The 23,595-nt window shown below is 51.4% G+C and overlaps 1 protein-coding gene across 2 annotated transcripts in view; it reads right to left on the reverse strand.

Annotated features, from left to right (window-relative positions):
- Nucleotides 1–4,020: 4,020 nt before the first annotated feature.
- LOC125449516 (upstream stimulatory factor 1-like) overlaps nt 4,021–23,595 on the reverse strand; it is a 27,127-nt gene continuing 7,552 nt past the window's right edge. The window contains exons 5-11 of one of the 2 annotated variants that reach the window (XM_059642847.1): nt 21,627–21,749; nt 15,239–15,401; nt 14,490–14,580; nt 10,518–10,576; nt 8,365–8,459; nt 5,843–5,971; nt 4,021–4,152 (exon numbers count right to left, since the gene is read on the reverse strand). In XM_059642847.1, coding sequence (XP_059498830.1) covers nt 4,063–4,152; nt 5,843–5,971; nt 8,365–8,459; nt 10,518–10,576; nt 14,490–14,580; nt 15,239–15,401; nt 21,627–21,749 — 750 coding nt within the window. In that variant the 3' untranslated portion in view covers nt 4,021–4,062. Of the gene's footprint in view, nt 4,153–5,842; nt 5,972–8,364; nt 8,460–10,517; nt 10,577–14,489; nt 14,581–15,238; nt 15,402–21,626; nt 21,753–23,595 lie in introns of both variants that reach the window. The other variant, XM_059642846.1, reaches the window with a different exon arrangement.

Below are 23,595 nucleotides of genomic sequence, written 5' to 3' on the forward strand. Positions count from 1 at the left end.
ATTGTCCCATAGTATCCAGGGATGTGCAGGTTAGGGTGGGTTGGCCGTGCTAAGTTGTCCCATAGTGCCCAGGGATGTGTGGGTTAGGGTGGATTGGCCGTGCTAAATTGTCCCATAGTGCCCAGGGATGTGCAGGTTAGGGTGGGTTGGCCGTGCTAAATTGTCCCATAGTGCCCAGGGATGTGCGGGTTAGGGTGGATTGGCCGTGCTAAATTGTCCCATAGTGCCCAGGGATGTGCGTGTTAGGGTGGGTTGTCCGTGCTAAATTGTCCCATAGTGCCCAGGGGATGTGTGGGTTAGGGTGGGTTGGCCGTGCTAAATTGTCCCGTAGTGCCCAGGGATGTGCAGGTTAGGGTGGATTGGCCGTGCTAAATTGTCCCATAGTGCCCAGGGATGTGCAGGTTAGGGTGGGTTGGCCGTGCTAAATTGTCCCATAGTGCCCAGGGATGTGCGGGTTAGGGTGGGTTGGCCGTGCTAAATTGTCCCATAGTGCCCAGGGATGTGCGGGTTAGGGTGGGTTGGCCGTGCTAAATTGTCCCATAGTGCCCAGGGATGTGCGGGTTAGGGCGGGTTGGCCGTGCTAAATTGTCCCATAGTGCCCAGGGATGTGCAGGTTAGGGTGGATTGGCCGTGCTAAATTGTCCCATAGTGTCCAGGGATGTGCGGGTTAGGGTGGATTGGCCGTGATAAATTGTCACATAGTGCCCAGGGATGTGCAGGTTAGGGTGGGATTGGCCGTGTTAAATTGTCCCATAGTGCCCAGGGATGTGCGGGTTAGGGTGGATTGGCCGTGTTAAATTGTCCCATAGTGCCCAGGGATGTGCGGGTTAGGGTGGATTGGCCGTGTTAAATTGTCCCATAGTGCCCAGGGATGTGCGGGTTAGGGTGGGTTGGCTGTGCTAAATTGTCCCGTAGTGTCCAGGGAACTGAGGAACTCCTGCAGAGATGTCCTGGAGCTGAGATGACTGACCTCCCACAAACACCACCATCTCCCGGTGTGCCAGGTGCGACTCCAACCACCGGAGCGTTTGCCCCTGATACCCATTGATTTCAGCTTTGCCAGGGCTGTGTGATGCTACACTTGGTCGAATGTAGCCTACGTCTAAGGCTGTCACCCTCTGGATTCTAGGTCTCTTGTCCATGTTTGAACCGAGGCTGTAATGAGTTCAGGAGCTGAGTGGCCCTGGCGGAACCCAAACTGGGCGTCACTGAGCAGGTTATTGCTGAGCAGGTGCTGTGTGATAACACTGTTACTGACACCTTCCATCACTTTACTGATGGTCGAGAGGAGACTGATGGGATGGGAATTGGCCGGGTTGGATTTGTCCTGCTTTTTGTGTACAGGATATACTTGGGCAATTCTCCTCATTGTCAGGTAGAGGCCGAGATGGATCATCCACTCGGCACTTCTGGCTGAAGATTGCTGCGAATGCTTCAGCCTTATCTTTTGCACTGATGTGCCGGGCTCTGCCATCATTGAGGATGGGAATATTTGAGGTGCCTCCTCCTCCAGTGAGCTGGTTAATTACCCTCTACCATTCACGACTGGATGTGGAAGGACTGCATTAGATCCGATAACAGTAAATATTTGTATGTGAGACTGTGTGTGTGTGTGTGTGTGTGTGTATGTGTGTGAGAATGAGGGTGCATGTCTGTGTAAATGCACTGTGTAATTTGTGAATGTAAATATGTGAGAGTTTGTGTGAATGAGTGTGAGTATCTGTATGTAAGTAAGTACGTGAGGGTGTGTGTTTGTCAGGGTCACTGGGATTGTGTCTGTCCATGGGTGATTGTTTGTATGTGTGTGCCTGTTTCGTGAGGGTGTGAGTGAGGCTGTGTGTGTGAATACCTGTGTGATTGACAGTGTGTAGGTATCGATGTGTGTAACTGTGTCTGTGTGTTTGTATCTGTGAATGTGTTTGCGTCTACCTCTATGCATGTGTATCGCATTTATCTGAGAGTTTGTGTGTCAGAGAGAGAGTATTTAAGGGTGCAGTTGTGTGTGTGAGAGAATGTTTGAGTGTGTTTGTACGTGCATGTATCTGTGTGTGTGAGAGACAGCATTTGTCTATGTTTGCCTCAGTATCTGTATATGTGTGTTCATTGAGTACCTGAGTGTGTTTGTGTACGCGAGTGTGTGTATGCGTGAGTGTGTTCATGTATCTTTGTGAGTTTGTGTTCATATGCAGGCGTGCCTCTGCGTGTGCGCGTGTGTGCGGGCAGCTAACACCCGAACAATGACTGGCCCACTGACAATAGGATGAGGTTAAAAATTGCAGGATGTTTATGTACAGACATTGAGAACATGGACATCAGCTCGTCTGGGACTGACAGTCCGATTCACACAGTCACATCGAAACTAATCCACTCACTACCACTGACCCTCACTCCCCTTAACCCTCACTCCCCTTAACCCTCACCCTGACCCTCACTCCCCTTAATCTTCACCCTGACCCTCACTCCTCTTAATCCTCATTCTGACTCACACTCCCCTTAACCCTCACTGCCCTTAATCCTCACTCTGACCCTCACTCCTCTTAATCCTCACTCTGATCCTCACTCCCCTTAACCATCACCCTGACCCTCACTCCCCTTACTCTTCACCCTGACCCACACTCCCCTTAACCCTCACTCTGACTATCACTCCCCTTAATCCTCACTCTGACTCTCAATCCCCTTAATCCTCACTCTGATCCTCACTCCCCTTAATGTTCACGCTGACCCTCACCCCCCCTTAATCTTCACTCCGACCCTCACTCCCTGTGAGCCTCCCTCCCTGTGATTCTCACGCTGACCCTTATTCCCTGTGATCCTCATTCTGACCCTCATTCCTGGTGATCCTCATTCTGACCCTCACTCCCTGTGACCCTTACTCACTGTGATATTCACTCTCTGTGATCCTCACTCTCACTCTCACTCCTGATCGCTTGCTCTAAGGTCTCTGGGCTCCCTAAAGTACCCCTCTCCCTGATTTAAACTAAAGATGCCCTCATCCCCTTGACCCCTCCCCTCCTCCGTGCACTCTCCTGGAAATTTAACCCCCATGCCTGACATCTAACTCTTTCTCTCCTCCCTGACACCCTGGACAACGTGAGTTCCATTAGCCCCCAACCCCCATCCCAGCCCCTAGAAAGTTTTGGGTCCATTCCCCCCACCCCACCCAGCCCCTAGACAGGTCTGGGTCCTATTCACCCCCCAACCCCATCCCAGCCCCGAGACAGCTTTGGGTCCCATCACCCTCAGCCCCTAGACAGCTCTCTAGGTCTATCCCCCCTCACCCCCATCCTAGCTCCTGGACAGTTCTGGGTGCCATTCACCAACCCCCAGGTCACTGCACCCACCCCCATTGGGCACTGCCCACTCCCCCCCTCTCCCCCAGTCACCAGACACTGCCCACTCCCCCCTCTCCCCCAGTCACCAGACACTGCCCACTCCCCCCTCTCCCCCAGTCACCAGACACTGCCCACTCCCCCCTCTCCCCCAGTCACCAGACACTGCCCACTCCCCCATCTCCCCCAGTCACCAGACACTGCCCACTCCCCCCTCTCCCCCAGTCACCAGACACTGCCCACACCCCCCTCCCCCCAAGTCACTGGACACTCCCCCCTCCCCGTAACCGGACACTGCCCGTTCCCCCCTCCCCCCAGTCACTGGACACTCCCCTCTCCCCATTACTGGACACTACTCCCTACCCGTCCCCCCTCCATCAGTCACTGGACACTCCCCCCTCCCCGTTACCGGACACTGCCCTCACCCCCCTCGTGCCCCCCCGCACCCCCAGTCACTGGACAATACACCCTGCCCCGTTACCAGACGCTGCCCCCTCATCCCTGCCCCCTAGTTACTGGACACTGCCCCCTCCCCGTTAACGGACACTGCCCCTCCCCTCTTCCCCCCCAGTCAGTGGACACTACCCCCCGCCCACCGCCAGTCACTGAACACTGCCCCCTCCCCGTTACTGGACACTGCCCCATCCCCCCCCCCCCACCCCAGGTCACTGGACACTACCCCCCAACCCTGTTACCGGACACTGCCCTTGCCCTCTTCCCCCACCCCAGTCGATCACTGGACACTGCCTTGTCCAGCCACATCCACACTGTGCTGTCGGAGCGATGAGCGCAGCAGGACATTTTCATTCTTCAGCTCCTCAGCCTTGGCGTGTCGATGCAGAGAGAGAGAGGGAGGGACAGAGAGAAAGAGAAAGAGGGAGGGACAGAGAGAGAGAGAGGGAGGGATAGAAAGAGAAAGAGGGAGGGACAGAGAGCGGGACAGAGACAGAGAGGGACAGAGAGAGAGCGAGAGAGGGGCACAGACAAACAGAGAGACAGACAGAGAGAGACAGAGAGAGACAGAGAGAGACAGAGAGAGACAGAGAGAGGGGCACAGACAAACAGAGAAACAGATAGAGAGAGAGAGGGAGAGACAGGCACAGACAAACAGAGAGACAGACAGAGAGAGAGGGAGAGAGAGAGATAGACAGACAGAGAGAGAGACAGACAGACAGAGAGAGACAGAGAGAGCGGCACAGACAAACAGTGAGAGAGAGAGACAGAGAGAGCGAGTGAGAGAGACAGACAGAGGGGCACAGACAAACAGAGAGAGAGAGAGGGGGAGGGAGGGACAGACAGAAAGAGAGAGAGGGAGGGACAGAGAGAGAGAGGGAGGGACAGAGACAGGGACAAAGTGAGAAAGAGGGTGGGACACAGAGAGGGACAGAGAGAGAGAAGGACAGAGAGAGAGGGCACAGGCAACAGAGAGGCAGACAGAGGGAGGGAGAGAGGGAGAGAGAGAGAGAGAGAGAGAGAGAGACAGAGAGAGAGGCACAGACAAACAGAGAGACAGACAGAGATAGAGAGGGAGAGAGAGATAGACAGAGAGAGAGAGAGAGAGACAGAGACAGACAGACAGAGGGAGAGAGACAGAGAGAGCAGCACAAACAGTGAGGGAGAGAGACAGGGAGCGAGTGAGAGAGAGCGAGAGAGGGGCACAGACAAACAGAGAGACAGAGAGAGAGAGAGAGAGAGAGAGAGAGATAGAGACAGACAGACAGAGGGAGAGAGACAGAGAGAGGGGCACAGACAAACAGAGACAGACAGAGAGAGAGAGAGAGATTGAAACAGAGAGACAGAGAGAGAGAGAGAGAGAGAGACAGACAGAGACAGGAGCGCAGACAAACAGAGAGAGAAAAAGAGAGAGAGTGAGAGACAGACAGAGGCACAGCAAACAGACACAGAAAGAGAGAGAGAGAGAAGGAACAAGTGTTTGAGATAGAGAGAGAGTGAGAGAATCAGTGAGGCGAGACAGAATGAGAGAGAATGAGAGAAACAGGGGTACATGGAGAGTGAGCAATTGAGGAGTGGGTGGGGGCGTACAGAGAGAGAGAGAGAGAGAGAGAGAGAGAGAGAAAACACGTTACTGGAGAGGTGACACAATTCTCATGTCAACTTCCTGCCACTGAGGTATTACTGCTGGAGTGCAGTCCTGAAAGGGCCAAAAGGAGGAGGAGAGATGGGGAGAGGAGCAACTGATAGGGAAGGAGCAGAGGAAGAGATAGAGGTACTCCCCTGTTGCTCTCCAGGAGAATACCATCTCTCCTCCGAACAACAGTCAGGAAGCTGAGTCTCACGCTGCAGCATCCCATCCCAGTCTCCTCACCACCACACTCTGCAACGTGACAGCCAGCACGTTCTGCACAAGAACACACAGGGAGCTGCGTGCCAGCGGTGGGGGAATACAAGACATTGGGCATGAGACAGACACACACACAGACAGAGAGAGGGACATGCCAGGGCGGGGGGAGAAAGGCTCCAGGTTGGATGGACGGCCAGCGATGGGCTTCTACCTGTTGCCGCAGCAGCTCGTTGTCCACTTGCAGTTGCTCTAACGCCTTCAGCTCCTCCAGCAGGCGCACATTTCCCTGTCGCAGCTCCTGAATATAGTCACAGGCCTTCGACAGAATCCCTCCTTTACTCTGCACCGAGACCCAGCCGGAACAAGGGACAGAGACATCATGGAGACAAAGACTGAGACACGAGACCCACTCCACCCACTGCCCCCCTCCCTATCTCTGTAACCTCCTCCAGCCCCTGCACCCCCTCCCTATCTCTGTCACCCCCTCCAGCCCCTATACCCCCTCCCTATCTCTGTCACCTCCTCCAGCCACTACACCTCCTCCCGATCTCTGTAACCCCCTCCAACCCCTACACCCCCTCCCTATCTCTGTAACCCCCTCCAGCCCCTACACCCCCTCCCTATCTCTGTAACCCCCTCCAGCCCCCTACACTCCATCTCTATCTCTGTAACCCCCTCCAGCCCCTACACCCCCTCCCAATCTCTGTAACCCCCTCCAGCCCCTACATCCCCTCCCTATCTCTGTAACCCCCTCCAGCCCCCTACACTCCATCTCTATCTCTGTAACCCCCTCCACCCCCTACTATCTTTGTAAACTCCTCCAGCTCCGAAAATTCACTATCTCCTTAACGTCCTCCACACCTGATAAAGCCCTATCTCTGTGATGTCAACGAGTACAGTGGGAGTGAATGGGAAGGGGTGTGGGTCCATTGGGATTGTGTACAATGAGAGTGAATGGGAATGGGTTTGGGTCCATTGGGATTGTGTACAGTGGGAGTGAATGGGAAGGGGTGTGGGTCCATTGGGATTGTGTACAATGACAGTGAATGGGAATGGGTTTGGGTCCATTGGGATTGTGTACAGTGGGAGTGAATGGGAAGGGGTTTGGGTCCATCGGGATTGTGTACAGTGGGAGTGAATGGGAAGGGGTTTGGGTCCATTGTGATTGTGTGCAGTGGGAGTGAATGGGAAGGGGTTTGGGTCCATCGGGATTGTGTGCAGTGGGAGTGAATGGGAAGGGGTTTGGGTCCATTGGGATTGTGTACAGTGGGAGTGAATGGGAAGGGGTTTGGGTCCATTGTGATTGTGTGCAGTGGGAGTGAATGGGAAGGGGTTTGGGTCCATCGGGATTGTGTGCAGTGGGAGTGAATGGGAAGGGGTTTGGGTCCATTGTGATTGTGTACAGCGGGAGTGAATGGGAAGGGGTTTGGGTCCATTGGGATTGTGTACAGTGGGAGTGAATGGGAAGGAGCTGGGTCCATTGGGATTGTGTACAGTGGGAGTGAATTGGAAGGGGTTTGGGTCCAATGGGATTATGTAGAATGGGAGCGAATGGGAAGGGGTTTGGGTCCATTGGGATTGTGTACAGCGGGAGTGAATGGGAAGGGGTTTGGGTCCATTGGGATTGTGTACAGTGGGAGTGAATGGGAAGGGGTTTGGGTTCATCGGGATTGTGTGCAGTGGGAGTGAATGGGAAGGGGTTTGGGTCCATTGTGATTGTGTACAGCGGGAGTGAATGGGAAGGGGTTTGGGTCCATTGGGATTGTGTACAGTGGGAGTGAATGGGAAGGAGCTGGGTCCATTGGGATTGTGTACAGTGGGAGTGAATTGGAAGGGGTTTGGGTCCAATGGGATTATGTAGAATGGGAGCGAATGGGAAGGGGTTTGGGTCCATTGGGATTGTGTACAGCGGGAGTGAATGGGAAGGGGTTTGGGTCCATTGGGATTGTGTACAGTGGGAGTGAATGGGAAGGGGTTTGGGTCCATCGGGATTGTGTGCAGTGGGAGTGAATGGGAAGGGGTTTGGGTCCATTGTGATTGTGTGCAGTGGGAGTGAATGGGAAGGGGTTTGGGTCCATTGGGATTGTGTACAGTGGGAGTGAATGGGAAGGAGCTGGGTCCATTGGGATTGTGTACAGTGGGAGTGAATTGGAAGGGGTTTGGGTCCAATGGGATTATGTAGAATGGGAGCGAATGGGAAGGGGTTTGGGTCCATTGGGATTGTGTGCAGTGGGGGTGAATGGGAAGGGGTTTGGGTCCATTGGGATTGTGTACAGCGGGAGTGAATGGGAAGGGGTTTGGGTCCATTGGGATTGTGTAAAGTGGGAGGGAATGGGAAGGGGTTTGGGTCCATTGTGGTTGTGTACAGTGGGAGTGAATGGAATGGAGTTTGGTTCCATTGGGATTGTGTGCAGTGGGAGTGAATGGGAAGGGGTTTGGGTCCATTGGAATTGTGTACAGTGGGAGGGAATCGGAAGGGGTTTGGGTCCATTGGAATTGTGTACAGTGGGAGTGAATGGGAAGGGGTTCAGGTCCATTGGGATTGTGTACAGTGGGAGGGAATCGGAAGGGGTTTGGGTCCATTGGGATTGTGTACAGTGGGAGTGAATGGGAAGGGGTTTGGGTTCATTAAGATTCAGAAGACCTCGCTATCTCCCCATTTCCCAACCAACTATCACATGCACCCACTGGGTTCTTTTCCTGCAGAGATTCCAGATTGAAGGCCCTACTCACTTGGCCAGTCTTCGAGCTATCCACAGAACAATCCGGAATAATCTTCGACAGTTGCACGATCCAGTTGTTGATTTTATCCCGTCTGCGTCTCTCCACTGGGATAAGGAATAAGGCAGAGACAGGGAACAACAGAAAAAGACTGTCACGACAAAGGAGAGGGGGCAGGGTGAGGGGTACCACAGTCTTCGAGGCAGGGTGAGGAGACCTACAGTTTGTGTGGGGGGGCGTGAGGGATCTCATAGTTCTGGGGGAAGGGGTGAGGGGTCCCTCAGTTTGGGTGGTGGGGGGGTGTGTGGTGTCCCACAGTTTGGGTGGTGAGGGGATGTGAGGGGTCCCACAGTTTGGGGGTGTCGGAGTGTGAGGGGTGCCACAGTTTGGGGGTGTCGGAGTGTGAGGGGTCCCACAGTTTGGGTGGTGTCGGAGTGTGAGGGGTCCCACAGTTTGGGTGGTGTGGGGGGTGGAGGGGTCCCACAGTTTGGGTGGTGTGGGGGGTGGAGGGGTCCCACAGTTTGGGTGGTGTGGGGGGTGGAGGGGTCCCACAGTTTGGGTGGTGTGGGGGGTGGAGGGGTCCCACAGTTTGGGTGGTGTGGGGGGTGTGAGGGGTCCCACAGTTTCAGTGGGGAGTGTGTGAGGGGTCCCACAGTTACAGGGGGAAGGGGTGAGGTGTCCCACAGTTACAGGGGCAAGTGGTGAGGGGTCCCACAGTTTTGGGGTGACGGGGTGAGGGGTCCCACAGTTATGGGGGGGAAGGGGGGGTCCCACAGTTTCAGGGAGAAGGGGTGAGGGATCCCACAGTTTGGTGACGGATGGGGGTCGGTGATTTTGGGGATTTTTGATTCTGTCCAATGAGGGCAGGACATATACACTGGTCCTGGGGAGTGTGGCTGAACAAAGAGACCTTGGGGGGGCAGGTTCATAGCTCCCTGAGAGTGGAGTCGCAGATAGACAGGGCGGTGAGGGAGGTGTTTGGGACACTGGCCTTTATTGGTCAGTGCATTGAGTACAGGCAGCTGGGAGGGTCATGTTGCGGCTGTACAGGGCATTGCTTTGGGCCACTTCTGGAATACTGTGTGCAATCCCAGTCTCCCTGCTACAGGAAGGATGTTAAAGTTCAAAGCGTTCAATAAAGATGTTTCTGGGACTAGAAGGCTTGAGCGAAAGGGAGAGGCTGGGGCTGCTTTCCCTGGAGCATCAGAGGCTGAGGGGGGGACCTTACAGTGGTTTATAAAATCATGAGGGGCATGGATGGGATGAATAGACAAGGTCTTTTCCCCCAGGGGTGGGGCAGTCCAAAACTAGAGGGGCATAGGTTTAAGGTTAGAGTGGGAAAGATTGAAAAGGGATCTAAGGGGTAACTATTTCACACAGAGGGTGGTGCGTGTATGGAACGAGCTGCCAGAGGAAGTGGTGGGGTCTGGTACAGTTACAGCATTTAAAAGGCATCTGGATGGGGACCTGAACAGGAGGGTTTAGAGGGACATGGGCCAAATGGGACTAGATTTTTTTTATTATTTGTTAACGGGAGGAGAATGTTTCTAGCCAGGCAGCATTTATTGCCCATCCCTAATTGCCCAGAGGGCAGTTTGGAGTCAACCACATTGCTGTGGGTCTGGAGTCACATGTAGACCCACACTAGGTAAGGATGCCAGTTTCCTTCCCTAAAGGACATTGGTGACCCAGATGGGTTTTTCCCAACAATCGACAATGGTTTCATGTTCATTCTGAATTCCAGATTTATTTTATTGAATTCAAATTCCACCATCTGCTGTGGCGGGATTTGAACCCTGGCCCCAGAACATTACCTGGGTCTTTAGATTAACAGTCCAGCGATAATACCACTAGGCCATTGCTTCCCCATTCAGGATATCTGGGAGTGATTAATTTTGGATATCTGGTCAGCACGGATGAGTTGGACAGAAATAATGGGAACTGCAGATGCTGGAGAATCCAAGATAATAAAGTGTGAAGCTGGATGAACACAGCAGGCCAAGCAGCATCTTAGGAGCACAAAAGCTGATGTTTTGGGTTTTTGTGCTCCTGAGATGCTGCTTGGCCTGCTGCGTTCATCCAGCTTCACACTTTATTATCTTGAGTTGGACAGAACAGTCTGTTTCAGTGCTGTACTTCTCTATGACTGTATGAGACACACTTACCCTCATTATGCTGCGCTCGTCTCTTATCATCTCGGGCAACCCGGGGATTTTCCAACTTTCTGAAAGAGAGAGACACAAAGTGAGTGAGAAAGTGAAGGGCAGGGGAGGGGGAGAGAGAGAGACAGAGTAATTGAGAAGGTGAGGGGGAGAGAGAGAGTGTAATTGAGAAGGTGATGGGGAGAGAGAGAGAGAGAGAAACAGGGAGACATACAGTGATTTGGAAAGTGAAGGAGAGATAGAGTAAGGTGGAGTGAGAAAGTGAGGTGGAGAGAGAGTGAGGGAGACACTGTGAGCGTGAGATACGGAGTGAGTGAGAAAATGAGGTGGAGAGAGAATGAGGGAGACACTGTGAGAGTGGGATACGGAGTGAATGAGAAAGCGAGGTAGACAGAGAGTGAGGGAGACACTGTGAGAGTGAGATACTGAGTGAGTGAGAAAGTGAGGTGGACGGAGAGTGAGGGATTCACTGTGAGAGTGAGACATGGAGTCAGTGAGAAAGCGAGGTGGAGAGAGAATGAGGGATTCACTGTGAGCGTGAGATACTGAGTGAATGGGAAAGCGAGGTAGAGAGAGTGAGGGAGACACTGTTGAGAGTGAGATATGGAGTGAGTGAGAAAGTGAGGTGGGCAGAGAGTGAGGGATTCACTGTGAAAGTGAGATATGGAGTGAGTGAGAAAGTGAGGTGGACAGAGAGTGAGGGATTCACTGTGAAAGTGAAATATAGAGTGAGTGAGAAAGTGAGGTGGACAGAGAGTGAGGGATTCATTGTGAGCGTGAGATACTGAGTGAATGGGAAAGCGAGGTAGAGAGAGAGTGAGGGAGACACTGTGAGAGTGAGATATGGAGTGAGTGAGAAAGCAAGGTAGAGAGCGAGTGAAAGACGAGAAAGAGTGATTGAGAAAGTGAGGTTGAAAATGAGTTAGAGTGAGCGAGTGAGAAAGTGATTTAGAGAGAGTCTTGTCATCTCGCCTGGCATCCATGTTGGATCACATGATCCACCGTGACCAGACGTACACAGTTCTGGTTTGGAGGATCCACTGTAACATCCATGCGGTCTGGGACCTGATCCACTTTTCCCCAGAGAGCTGGCTTGCTGAGCGCATTCCTGACTGTTGGGGCAGGTTCTGCGCAGTCTGGGCATGGGCGTGAACCTTTCGGCCAACAGCGACAACGCGCTCCTCACATTCACCGACCCGGGGAGGAGGTGCGAGTGTTAGGTGGTGATCTTCTGCCAGGATCAACTGGGCCAAATGTTCTGGATGCCTGGTCACTCTGTGGCTGAGGAGGTACAGCTGGAGTAGCGCCCATCTCCTCTATCTGTGGGGGCTCTACCTTAGCCCTGCTGAGGGATCCTGGCCGGGGCGGGGCGATGAATTGGCAGGAGCTGGAGGCCAAAGTCTCGGCTTGCCTAGGCCGCAGGACAGGCCTGCTCCGAGTGCTGTCTCACGGGAGCAAAATGCTGCTCATAAACCAGCTGGGGGCCTCCATGTTGTGGGGCCACCTGGTCCCTTCGCTCTCTCCTCCTGGTTGTGTACCTGACATCCAGAGAAGATGTTGGTTCACTTCTTCTGGGACAAAAAGATGAAGCGGAGGTTCTGAAGCTGCCCATTGAGGAGGGTGGTCAGTGGCTGGCGTGCGTTCACACCAAGGTATCGATGTTCCACCTTCACCCTTTTATGTGAAACCCATTCCCCACTGTAGGTGCGCCCTGATGACCTCACATTTCCGCCAGTCGTGTGACCCCAACAGCAACGCTGTTTATCAAGCGTGAGAGTTTGCAGGTCTCCTTCAGGATGCTGCCTGTCTTCTACCAGGAACCTGATCACTGTCTGGGACACGGTCGCCTCGTGCCAGGCCCACCGTCCGTCAGGACTGGTCACTACCGGCAGGAAGTCGCACCTCCAACCCGAAGGGTCTGAGTGGCTGGGGAAAGGGAGGGCCATGGGTGCACGGGTCAGGGGCCTGGGCCGCGTGTCGCTGCAGGAGTTGGCGCGTAGGGTGGCAGGAGATGTCCAGGTCGTGGCCACTGCTCTCTGGAGCCTGAAAAACCGGCGACGCTCAAGACCCAAGGCTGCGCACCAGTCGGGGGATGCTCGGCTGTGTGGTGGGATCCCGTCTGTGCGTAGCTCTGTTTGGGTACAATCTCACATCAGCCCCAGGATGCTATACCTTCCCTCAGGACCCTGTGGCCCACAGCCTGAGCTGCCTCTGCAATGTGTGTTGTATGATTTTCGGGGTGGGGTGTGGCAATGTAGTAGACTCAGCATGGACTGCAGCTGCACATCATCCACCTCTACACCTTCACCACCGCCCAGACACGCCCTCGGCGTGCTTACTTACTGCTGGGCAGTGAGGATCCCCAGCGGAGGGATCTCTACGACCCCTCGGTGACCTGGTGTTGCACACAGCAGTCCCTTACAGCCACAGAAAATGCGGTGGCTCGCGGGTCACCCAGTCCAGCTGCTTATTCTGAGATGCTGCGGACTCCGTGAACCGGGTGTGTATATTGTCAGTGGGCGTTTGTAACCCCTCTTGAGCTGTGTGACAAATCCTTCTGAGGTAACAAGGTGTGGGGCTGGATGAACACAGCAGGCCCAGCAGCACCAGAGGAGCAGGAAGGCTGACGTTTCGGGCCTGGTGGGAGTGCTTCGTTTCTCCCTCCAACTCCATTTTGATTTTGTCCCCCTCGTTCCCTCCCTACCCTCGTCTCTCGCACACTTTTGGGATGACAGCATTGCCTCTGACAGGCTTTGTGATAGGCAGGCAGGACAGGGACACAGAGAGAGAGACAGAGAGAGAGAGAGAGTAACACACACAGAAATACAGAAACAGAGAGAGAGAGATAGACACAGACAGAAACAGAGAGAGAGAGAAAAGTGGTGATACAGAGAGTGAAAGGGAGATAGAGAGAGAAAGAGAAGTTGCGACAGACAGGAAGAAAAAGAGGAAAGGAATGAGAAAGATAGACAGATAGGCAGAGAGAGAGTGATACCCAGAATGAGAGCGAGGGAGTGAGAACGTGGCAGAAAGAGAGCGGGAGAAGGAAATCCGAGCTGTGCTACGGTAAGTGTATATGAGCACCTACCAATTCTGCTTGCAGGCAATGCTGTAATCCTACCTCCGGATAAGCCCCAGCTCTCTCACTGAACGACAAGCTGTGTGCATATTTACCTTGTGCAGGTGCAGGACTGTTTAGTGGGAGATTTTTGTGAGACAGAATGTGGCTTTGTACATGAGAGTGTGTGATTGCGACTGTGAGTGCATCTCTGTAAGTGGAAGTTCTCGATGAATCTGTGTGTGTGTGTGTGTGTGTGTGTGTATGAGTGTCTGTGTGTGTCTGTGTAAGCATGTTCATGTGTGAGCGTGTGTGTATGTGTGGGAGAGCATGTATGTGTGTGTGTGCGTTTGTGAGAGTCAGAGTGTGTGAGAGTGCATGAATGTGTGTGACTATGTAAGTGAGCACGCGTGTGTATATCTGTGCGTGTGTGTGTGTGTGTGCTTGTGTGCGCGTGTGGGAGTGTGTATATATGTGAGTGAGTGTGTGTGTGTGAGTAGAGTGTGTGTGAGAGAGTGTGTGACTGCATGAGTTGTGTAAGTGTGTTACAGTGTATGAGTGTGTGAGTGTAAGTGCGTTACAGTGCATGAGTGTGTGTGAATGTGTGAGTGTGAGTATGTGTGGGTCAGCGTGTGTGTGTGTGTGTGAGTGAGTATGTATGTGAGCGTGTGTGTGAGTGTATGTGTGTATGTGAGTGAACATGTGAGTGTATGTGTGTGAGCGTGTGTGTGAGTGTGAGCATGTGTGTGTGTGATTGAATGTGTGTGAGTGTGAGCATGTGTGTAAGTGTGTGTGTGTGTGTGAGTGAGCGCGCGTGTGTGTGTGTGTGTGTGTGTGTGTGTGTGTGTGTGTGTGTGTGTGTGTGTGTGTGTGTGTGTGTGTGTGTCACTAGGCAGACACCTCCAGCCATTACTTACGGAGAGTATGGGTGAGCTCTTGGTGCAATCGATCTTTGAGTGCCACTCCCTGGTAATACATCTTGTGGCGACATCATCACATAAAACTGACCTGGACATGGAGGGTAAGGGAGGGGGTAACAGAGAGAACAAGCAGAGGTATTAGCAAATTGGGAGTCTGCGAAAGCTGGGAACTGCAGAGAGAGAGAGAGAGAGAGAGAGAGAATGATAGTGAGAGTGCAGGACAAAGTCACATTGAGACAGAGAAAGTGACAGAGACAGACAAAGACACACAGAAAGGTGTCAGAATCAGAGACAAGGAGCGAGAGATACAGAGTGAAAGAAGCAGAGGCAGAGATATGCAGGATGTCAGTGGGAGAGATAGATGGATAGACAGATAGACAGACAGACAAATAAGTACACAGAGTGAGGCATAAAGAGGGACCAACAGAGAAAGACAGAGAGATAGATAGACAGATACATAGATGGATAGACGAATGAGGAATAGACAGATAGATACATACATATATAGACAGACAGCAAAGCAGAGAGAGAGAAAAAGCAACCCAGAGACAGGGATCCAGACAGTGTGAACAGTGGGGAGAGAGAGAGAGAGAGAGAGAGAGAGAGAGAGAGAGGAAGGGGTTCATGATTTCCCACTGAGCTGCTTCCCATTACAGGTTTCTCTGTGGGTGTTCTCCCATGGGAGTCAGTGGGAAAAGATGGGGAACTACAGGATAGTGTATCGCTCCATTCCACAATGTACATACCGGCTGCTGCTGAAGCCTGACTCAGAATGGCGTCGGAGCCCTGAGTGGTCACTACAGCAGTGGCAGAGGCATCGGCGGAGGGGAGGTAGGCAAAACGGGTCTCCGATCCAGAGCTGTCAATCTCCGAGCTTTCCCCATTGATGAAAGAGCCCTGGAGGACAGACTACACAAGGACAGTGGGATGGAAGGATGGAAATAAGACAGTTCATTAAAGACGATACATCAAATTAGGATGGCGAGGAGCTGGGAGTAAATGTACAAGAGAAATAACTTTCAGCTGATTCAGTCAGTCAAGTGGCTATTAACCTCTCAGCAACCCGGTCTCAGTCGGTTTGTAACCTGACCCAATATTCCAAAACTAGGGACAGCACGGGGTTAGATACAGGGTAAAGCTCCCTCTGCACTGTTCTCCCATCAAACACTCTCAGGACAGGGACAGCATGAGGTTAGATACAGAGTAAAACTCCCTCTACACTGTCCCCCCATCAAATACTCCCAGGACAGGGACAGCACGTGGTTAGATACAGAGTAAAGCTCCCTCTACAGTGTCCCCCCATCAAACAGTCCCTGGCACAGGGATAGCACGGGGTTGGATACACAGTAAAGCTCCCTCTACACTGTCCCCCACATCAAACACTCCCAGGACAGGGACAGCACGTGGTTGGATACAGAGTAAAGCTCCCTCTACACTGTCCCCCACATCAAACACTCCCAGGACAGGGACAGCACGGGGTTGGGTACAGAGTAAAGCTTCCTCTACAGTGTCCCCCCCATCAAACACTCCCAGGACAGGGACAGCACGAGGGTAGATACAGAATAAAGCTCCCTCTACACTGCACCCCCATCAAACACTCACAGGACAGGGACAGCATGAGGTTAGATACAGAGTAAAGCTCCCTCTACACTGTACCCCCATCAAACACTCCCAGGACAGGGACAGCACGAGGGTAGATACAGAATAAAGCTCCCTCTACACTGCACCCCCATCAAACACTCACAGGACAGGGACAGCATGAGGTTAGATACAGAGTAAAGCTCCCTCTACACTGTACCCCCATCAAACACTCCCAGGACAGGGACAGCACGAGGGTAGATACAGAATAAAGCTCCCTCTACACTGCACCCCCATCAAACACTCACAGGACAGGGACAGCACGGGGGTTAGATACAGAGTAAAGCTCCCTCTACACTGTCCCCCCATCAAACACTCCCAGGACAGGGATAGCACGAGGGTAGATACAGAATAAAGCTCCCTCTACACTGCACCCCCATCAAACACTCCCAGGACAGGGACAGCACAGGGTTAGATACAGAGTAAAGCTCCCTCTACACTGTCCCCCATCAAACACTCCCAGGACAGGGACAGCACGAGGGTAGATACAGAGTAAAGCTCCCTCTACACTGCACCCCCATCAAACACTCCCAGGACAGGTACAGCACGGGGTTAGATACAGAGTAAAGCTCCCTCTACACTGTCCCCCCATCAAACCCTCCCAGGACAGGGACAGCACGAGTTTGACACTGTTAGGATCTCAGATTATACTGACGCTGAACAAGTTAGATATCAGAGTGAAGCCTGGCTTGATTGAACTTAAATGTGATTTTGGTTGTTGATCAGCCTGGTGGTACCTCACCGGATATATTTCACAAAATGCTGCCAATTCACTTTAATACAACAGGAAATGTGTCATACACAAAAGAGTACGAAGAATCAAAGCTGTATGTACAAATCTGTAAGTCAATTAAAAATACCTTAAACTGCAACAATTAACGTTTAAGCTTTCTCACAGCGATTCCGTAGGGTCATACTGGATAGACCCTTCAGCCCATTAGATATTTCTGTTCTTCACCCTGGTATTCACCAAGGAGAAGGACATGGACAATGGTAACATCAGGGAGGGGGAATGTTGATATTTTCGGGTGTGTCAACATTGAGAAAGAAGAGATTATGGGTGTCTTGAGAAACACTAAGGTAAGTGAGTCCCCAGGACCTGAAGGGAAGGAAAGGTTGGGGGGGCGGGGGGGGGGGGTGTTTCCTGGGCCTTGCAGGAGATGCCTGTATCCTCTTTATCTGCATGTGAGGTCCCGGAAACTGGAGAAATGGTCCAGGATGCTCCTTTGCGAAGAGAGCTAATCCAGGAAACGAAAAGCTGGTGAGCCCACATCCAGTGGTGGGGAAATTACTGGAGAAGATCCTTAGGGACAGGATTTAGCTGCATTTAGAAAAGGGTGGACTTATTTCGGATAGTCGGTGTGGCTTAGTACGGGGGTGGGGGGGGGTAGTGACTTCCTGTCTCACAAACTTGGTTCAGGAAGTGATGAAGATCATTGACGACAGTTACCTCGAGCGACTGTCAGTGTGGAGTTTGCACGTTCTCCCCGTGTATGTGTCGGTTTCCTCTGGATGCTCCAGCTTCCTCCCACGGTCTGAAGATGCGGAGGTTATGGTGGATTGGCCATGGGAAAAGCAAGGCAATAGGATAACAGGTCAGGATGCTTTTTGGAGGGTCGGTGTGGACACGATGGGCCAAATGGCCTGCTTCCACACAGTAGGGATTCTATAGCTTAAGTTTGCATCTGACGGGAAAATTAGTGGAGCTGTGGAGAGAGAGCACATTATCAAAGGATACAGCAGGATATAAATCAGTTGGGAAGTTGGGTGGAAAAATGGCAGATGGAGTTTAATCCAGACAAGTGTGCGGTGATAAGGTGTGGAGGTGGAGGAACACAGCAGGCCAGGCAGCATCAGAGGAGCAGGAAAGCTGACGTTTTGGTCTGGACCCTTCTTCAGAAATGGGGGAGGGGAAGGAATACATTCTTGGAGGTCAAACGCAGGAGGGAAGTATACAGTAAATAGCAGGGACCCTGAGGAGCATTGATATACAGAGGGGTCTTGGGGTGCAGGCGATTAGCTCCCTGCACGTGGATCGGGAGGTAAAAAAGGCTTATGGCGTGCATGCTTTCATCGGTTGGGGCACTGAGTATAAATGTTAGCAAGTCATATTGCAGATGTATAAAACTTTATTAAGGCTGTATTTGGAGTATTGTGCGCAGTCCTGGTCACCACGCTATTGGAAGGATGTGGAGGCTCTGGAGAGGGTGCAGAAGAGGTTTACTAGGATGTTGCCTGGATGGGGATGTATTAGCTACAAGGAGAGAGGGTGGACAATCTTGGACTGTTTTCGCTGGAGACTGAGGGGCGACCTGGTAGCAGTATATAAAATTACGATAGCGTGGATAATCGGAGTCCTATTCCCAGCAGTGGGAATGTCGAATATTTGGAGGGTGCGTGTTTAAAGGTGAGAGCAGAAAAGTTTAAAGGAGATGTGCAAGGCATGTTTGTTACACAGTTCTGGACTGTAGTGCCGGGGAGGTGGCAGAAGCGGTTATGTCTAAGAGGCATTTAGACAGAGACATGAAGGGGCAGGGAATAGAGGGATATAGACCATGTGCAGGCAGATGGGATTAGTTTAGAATGACATGGTGGGCCAAAGGGCTGCTTCCTGTGCTCTACTGTTTTTTGTTCTAGGCCTATACTGACCAACAAGCACTAAAAAAGACTTTGGGGTGGTACAGTGGCTCAGTGGTTAGCACTGCTCCTCAGGGCCGGGACCTGGGTTCAATGCTCCCCCTTCGGGTGACTGTCTGTGTGGAGTTTGTACATTCTCCCCGTGTCTGCGTGGGTTTCCTCCGGGTGCTCCAGTCAGCAGTCCACAGGTGAGTGGGTTAGGTGGATCAGCGATGAGAAATGTGGGATTACAGGGATGGGTCTGGGTGGAAAGGTCTTCAGAGGGTCAGTGTGGACTCAATGGGCTGAATGGCCTGCCCCATTCTGTACGGATTCTATGATATGCTAATCCTGTCACCCCCACCCTCTCAGGCAGCACTTTCCCTATTTCTACCACCCTCTGGGTGAAAATATTTTCACTCAGGTTGTCTCTAAACCACTTCCAACTTTACAGATACTCAATCCCAGGGAAATATCAATCCTCTTATAAATTCTTAACTTCTTACATATAGAATCATACAGCACAGAAACAGACCCTTCGGTCCAACCAGTCCATGCTGACCACAGTCCCAAACTAATCCAGTCCCAACTGCGTGCTCCTGGCCCGTATCCCTCCAAACCTTCCCTGTTCGTGTTCTTATCCAAATGTCTTTTAAATGTTGTAATTGTCCCCACATCCATCACTTCCACGCAGGAACTGCTCTCTTGAGAACAAAATTTACCCATGTCTTTTTTAAATCTCTCTCCCCTCACCTTAAAAATGTGTCTTCAAATCCCTCATACTTTGGAAAAAGCAGCTACCATTAACCCTAACTGTACCCCTCATGATTTCATAAAATTCCAGCAGGTCACCCCCTCATCCTCCCACACTCCAGTGAAAAAAGTCCCAGCCTCTCCTTGCAACTCAAACCCTCCATTCCCGGCAATATCCTGGTAAATCCCTTCCGAACCCTCTCCAGTTTAATAACATCCTTCCTGTAACGGGGAAACCAGAACTAGATACAGTGCTCCAGGAGAGGCCTCACCAATGTCCCTGTACAACCTCAACATGACATCCCCAAGTCCTACACTCAAAGGTCTGAACAATGAAGGCTAGTGTGCTAAACACCTTCTTAACCCCCCTGTCTGTATGTGAGACAAACTTCAAAGCATCATGTACCTGCACCCCCAGGTCCCTCTGTTCTATAGCGCTACCCAGGGCGCTACCATTAATTGTATAAGTCCTGCCCTTGTCTGATTTCCATCTCTTCCTCTTTGGACCATTGAGATGTTTCAGATTATTTCCCAGTTCCGATGGCCTTAACCATTTTCGATTCTGACAGTCTGACAACCTCTATCCAAATCGTCCCAGGCTGCAACTCAGCTGGCCACTCACCAGGGTTAAACTGTTCATCTCAGCCAAAAACTGAATCATTTCCCTCAGGTGAAACAGAAAGCTTATCTGTCTGAATTTAAATTAAATGAAGGTACAAGTGTCCCCCTTGATTATTTGTTCTGTTTTCTGTACACTATAAGCCATTCAGTAATGAGCAGCACAGGTTAAGTTAGAAATTATGTAATTGGGTTACTTTTTGAATCGATTTTCTGGCTTCTTCGAAAAGAAGTAACCTTCACAGAACAGAAATCAAAATCCATCTGCCTCTATTTTGAAACTCCAAATGATATTAATATATATTCACACTTACAGCCTCAGAGCTTTACAGCAGAAACAGGCCCTTCAGCCCAACCTGTCCGTGCTGCCCAGTTTTCACAATTTAATCCAGTCCCGTTTGCCTGTGTTTGGTCCCTGTCCCTCTGTACCCATCCCATTCCATGTACCTGTCTAAATGCTTCTTCAATGAGAAAATGCCTCTCGCTTCCACCGCTTTCTCTGACAACCCATTCCAGACACTCCCCACCCTCTGTGTGAAAAAAACTGTCCCCTCTGGACCCTTTTGTATCTCTCCCGTCTCACCTTAATCCTGTGCCCTCTAGTTTTAGACTCCCCCTCCCCCGGGTAAAGCTGTTGTCTGTCTATATCACGTGCAACTCTCATGATTTTACAGACCTTTGTAAGGTCACCCCAAAGTCTCCAACGCTCCAGGGCAAAAAATCCCAGCCTATCCAGCTCCTCCTTATAACTCAAACCCTCCAGTCCAGGAAGCATCCCAGTAAATCTTTTCTGAACTCTTTCTAGTTTAATAATATCCTTTCTACAGTGGGGCGACCAGAACCGCGCACAGTTCTCCAAATGCAGCCTCACGAACGCCTTGTACAGCTATAATAAGGTGTCCCAACTCCTATCCTCAATGCTCTGACTGATGAAGCTATCTTAACCGCCCTGTCTACCTGTGACCCCACTTTCAAGGAACTGTGAACCTCTACCCCTCGCTATCTTTGTTCTATAACACTCCCCAGGGGCCCTATCATTGGCTGTGTAACTCATTCACTGGTCTGAACGACCAAAATTCAACATCTTGCATTTATCTAAATTAACCTCCTTCTGCTGTGTCCACAGCCCACTGGCCCAGTTGACCAAGATCTGGCTGTATTCCCAGATAACCTCCTTCCCTGTGCACTATATCACCAAGTTTGGTGACATCAGCAAACTTACTAACCATACCCTCCTAAATTTCATCCAAATCATTTAGATAAACAACGAATAACATTGGACCCAGTGCCGATCCTTGTGGCACACTGCTGGTCATAGGCCTCCAGTCTGAAAAGCAATCCTCCCCCACCACCCTCTGTTTTCTACCATCAAGCCAATTTTGTATCCAATTGGCCAGCTCTCTCTGGATCCTGTGAGATTGAACTGTACTCAACAATCTACCGTGCGGTACCCTCTATAACAATACAGCATCCCCATCAAACATTTCCACTTCAGCATCGCATTCTCACCTGTGTTACGGCCTGAGAGGTGGGTGAGAATCCAGGAGCTGTGGCCAGGACACTCACTGCTGCTGTACCCTCATTTTGAGTGTCTAAAGGGCTATCGGTCACCTGAATGACACGGTAGGTTACCTGCTGGAGGGAGGGAAGGTGACAGAGGGAAAACTGGTGAAGGATTAGATCTGCCATCGCCTGCTCCCCCAGGCACACGTCAGACAAGTGTCACATTTTCGTCCCCAAGATAGATCATTACATCTCATGCTGTGGCACCGCTGCAGTTAAAATTCAGCCCACACCTCTCTCAGATCTGCTCCAACAGGCACTCAGCCTCACAAATTCACACATACAACCACACAATGATACAAATACACACACAGAAACACACACACACACACACACACACAATCATAGACACATGCGCGTGTGAACACACACACACACACGCACACACACACACACATACACAAACGGACAGTCTCACAATTATACACACAGATACACTGACAAGCAGACATAGAAACACTCAGATACACACACAGGCACATATTCTCATTCATACACAAGCACATACACTCATACACACAGACACAGACACACAGACAGACAAACAGACATACCCACAGACACTGACACAAACACACACACACACACTCTCACGTGCGCGCGCGCACACACAGACGCACACACACACTCACATACATACATCCACACACACTCTCGCACATACACACCCACACACACTCTCTTTATTTCACACAAACACACACACCTACACACATGCTCTCTCTCTCTCACACACACACACATTGACACACACACACGCTCTCTCTCACACACAGGCACACACTCGCTCTCTCACACACACATACCTTCTTCTACACACACACATACTCTCTTTTACACACACCCACACACACTCTCTTTATTTCACACAAACACAGACACCTACACACACGCTCTCTCTCTCTCTCACACACACACACACACACACACACACACACTCTCTTTATTTCACACAAACACACACACACCTACATATGCTCTCTCTCTCACACACACACACTGACACACACACACACACACACACACACACACACACACACGCTCTCTCTCACACACAGGCACACACTCGCTCTCTCACACACACATACTTTCTTTTACACACACACATACTCTCTTTTACACACACACACTCACACATGCACGCTCACACACACACACACACACATACGCACACACATTCTTTATCATTCATTGGTGCTCCCTCAGAGACCAGGATGACTCTCCCTCAGGGTGTGTCTGTAGGTGGCTGTACAGAGGGATGTGGCTTCCACAGACTCTGTCACACTTGGGACAGAAGGTGACTATGGGAAGGGTTGGGTGTGGCGTTGGGTGTGGCAGCGCGATCCTTATGCTGTTTCCGCCTCCCTTCCGTTTTATCCCAATGGCGGCGAGTCGCGTAGTGCTCAATGCCTTCCCAGATGCTCCTTTTCCACTTTGCATGGTCTTGGGGGCACTGATTCCCAGGCATCTGTTGGGACAGACTCACTTCACCAGTTGAGGATATCCCTGAAGCGTTTCCTCTGTCCCCCTGGGGCTCATCGCTGTTTCAGAGCTGCGAGTAGAGCAGCTGCTTCGGGAGTATCATGTCGGTCGTGCAGACGATGTGCTCAGCCCATTAGATGGTGGTCTCATTGAAGATGCTGATATTGGTGCATCTTGTTTCCCAGTGGATTCACAGCAGCTTACACCAGCAACGCTGGTGTTAGTACACCAGCACCTTAAGGCGTCTGCTATAGACAGTTCATGTCTCAGTGCATATGAGACCAGGAACTGCCACAGGTCTGTATACCATGAGCTTAGTGTCAAATCTGTTATTATTGTCCTTGAACACCCTTTTCCTCAGGTGACAAAAGACTGCATTAGCATACTGCAGGCAATGCTGCATCTCTTTATCAATATCTGTTTTGGTTGATAA

The sequence above is a fragment of the Stegostoma tigrinum genome, chromosome 46, assembly GCF_030684315.1.
Source record: "Stegostoma tigrinum isolate sSteTig4 chromosome 46, sSteTig4.hap1, whole genome shotgun sequence".
Lineage (NCBI taxonomy): Eukaryota > Metazoa > Chordata > Chondrichthyes > Orectolobiformes > Stegostomatidae > Stegostoma > Stegostoma tigrinum.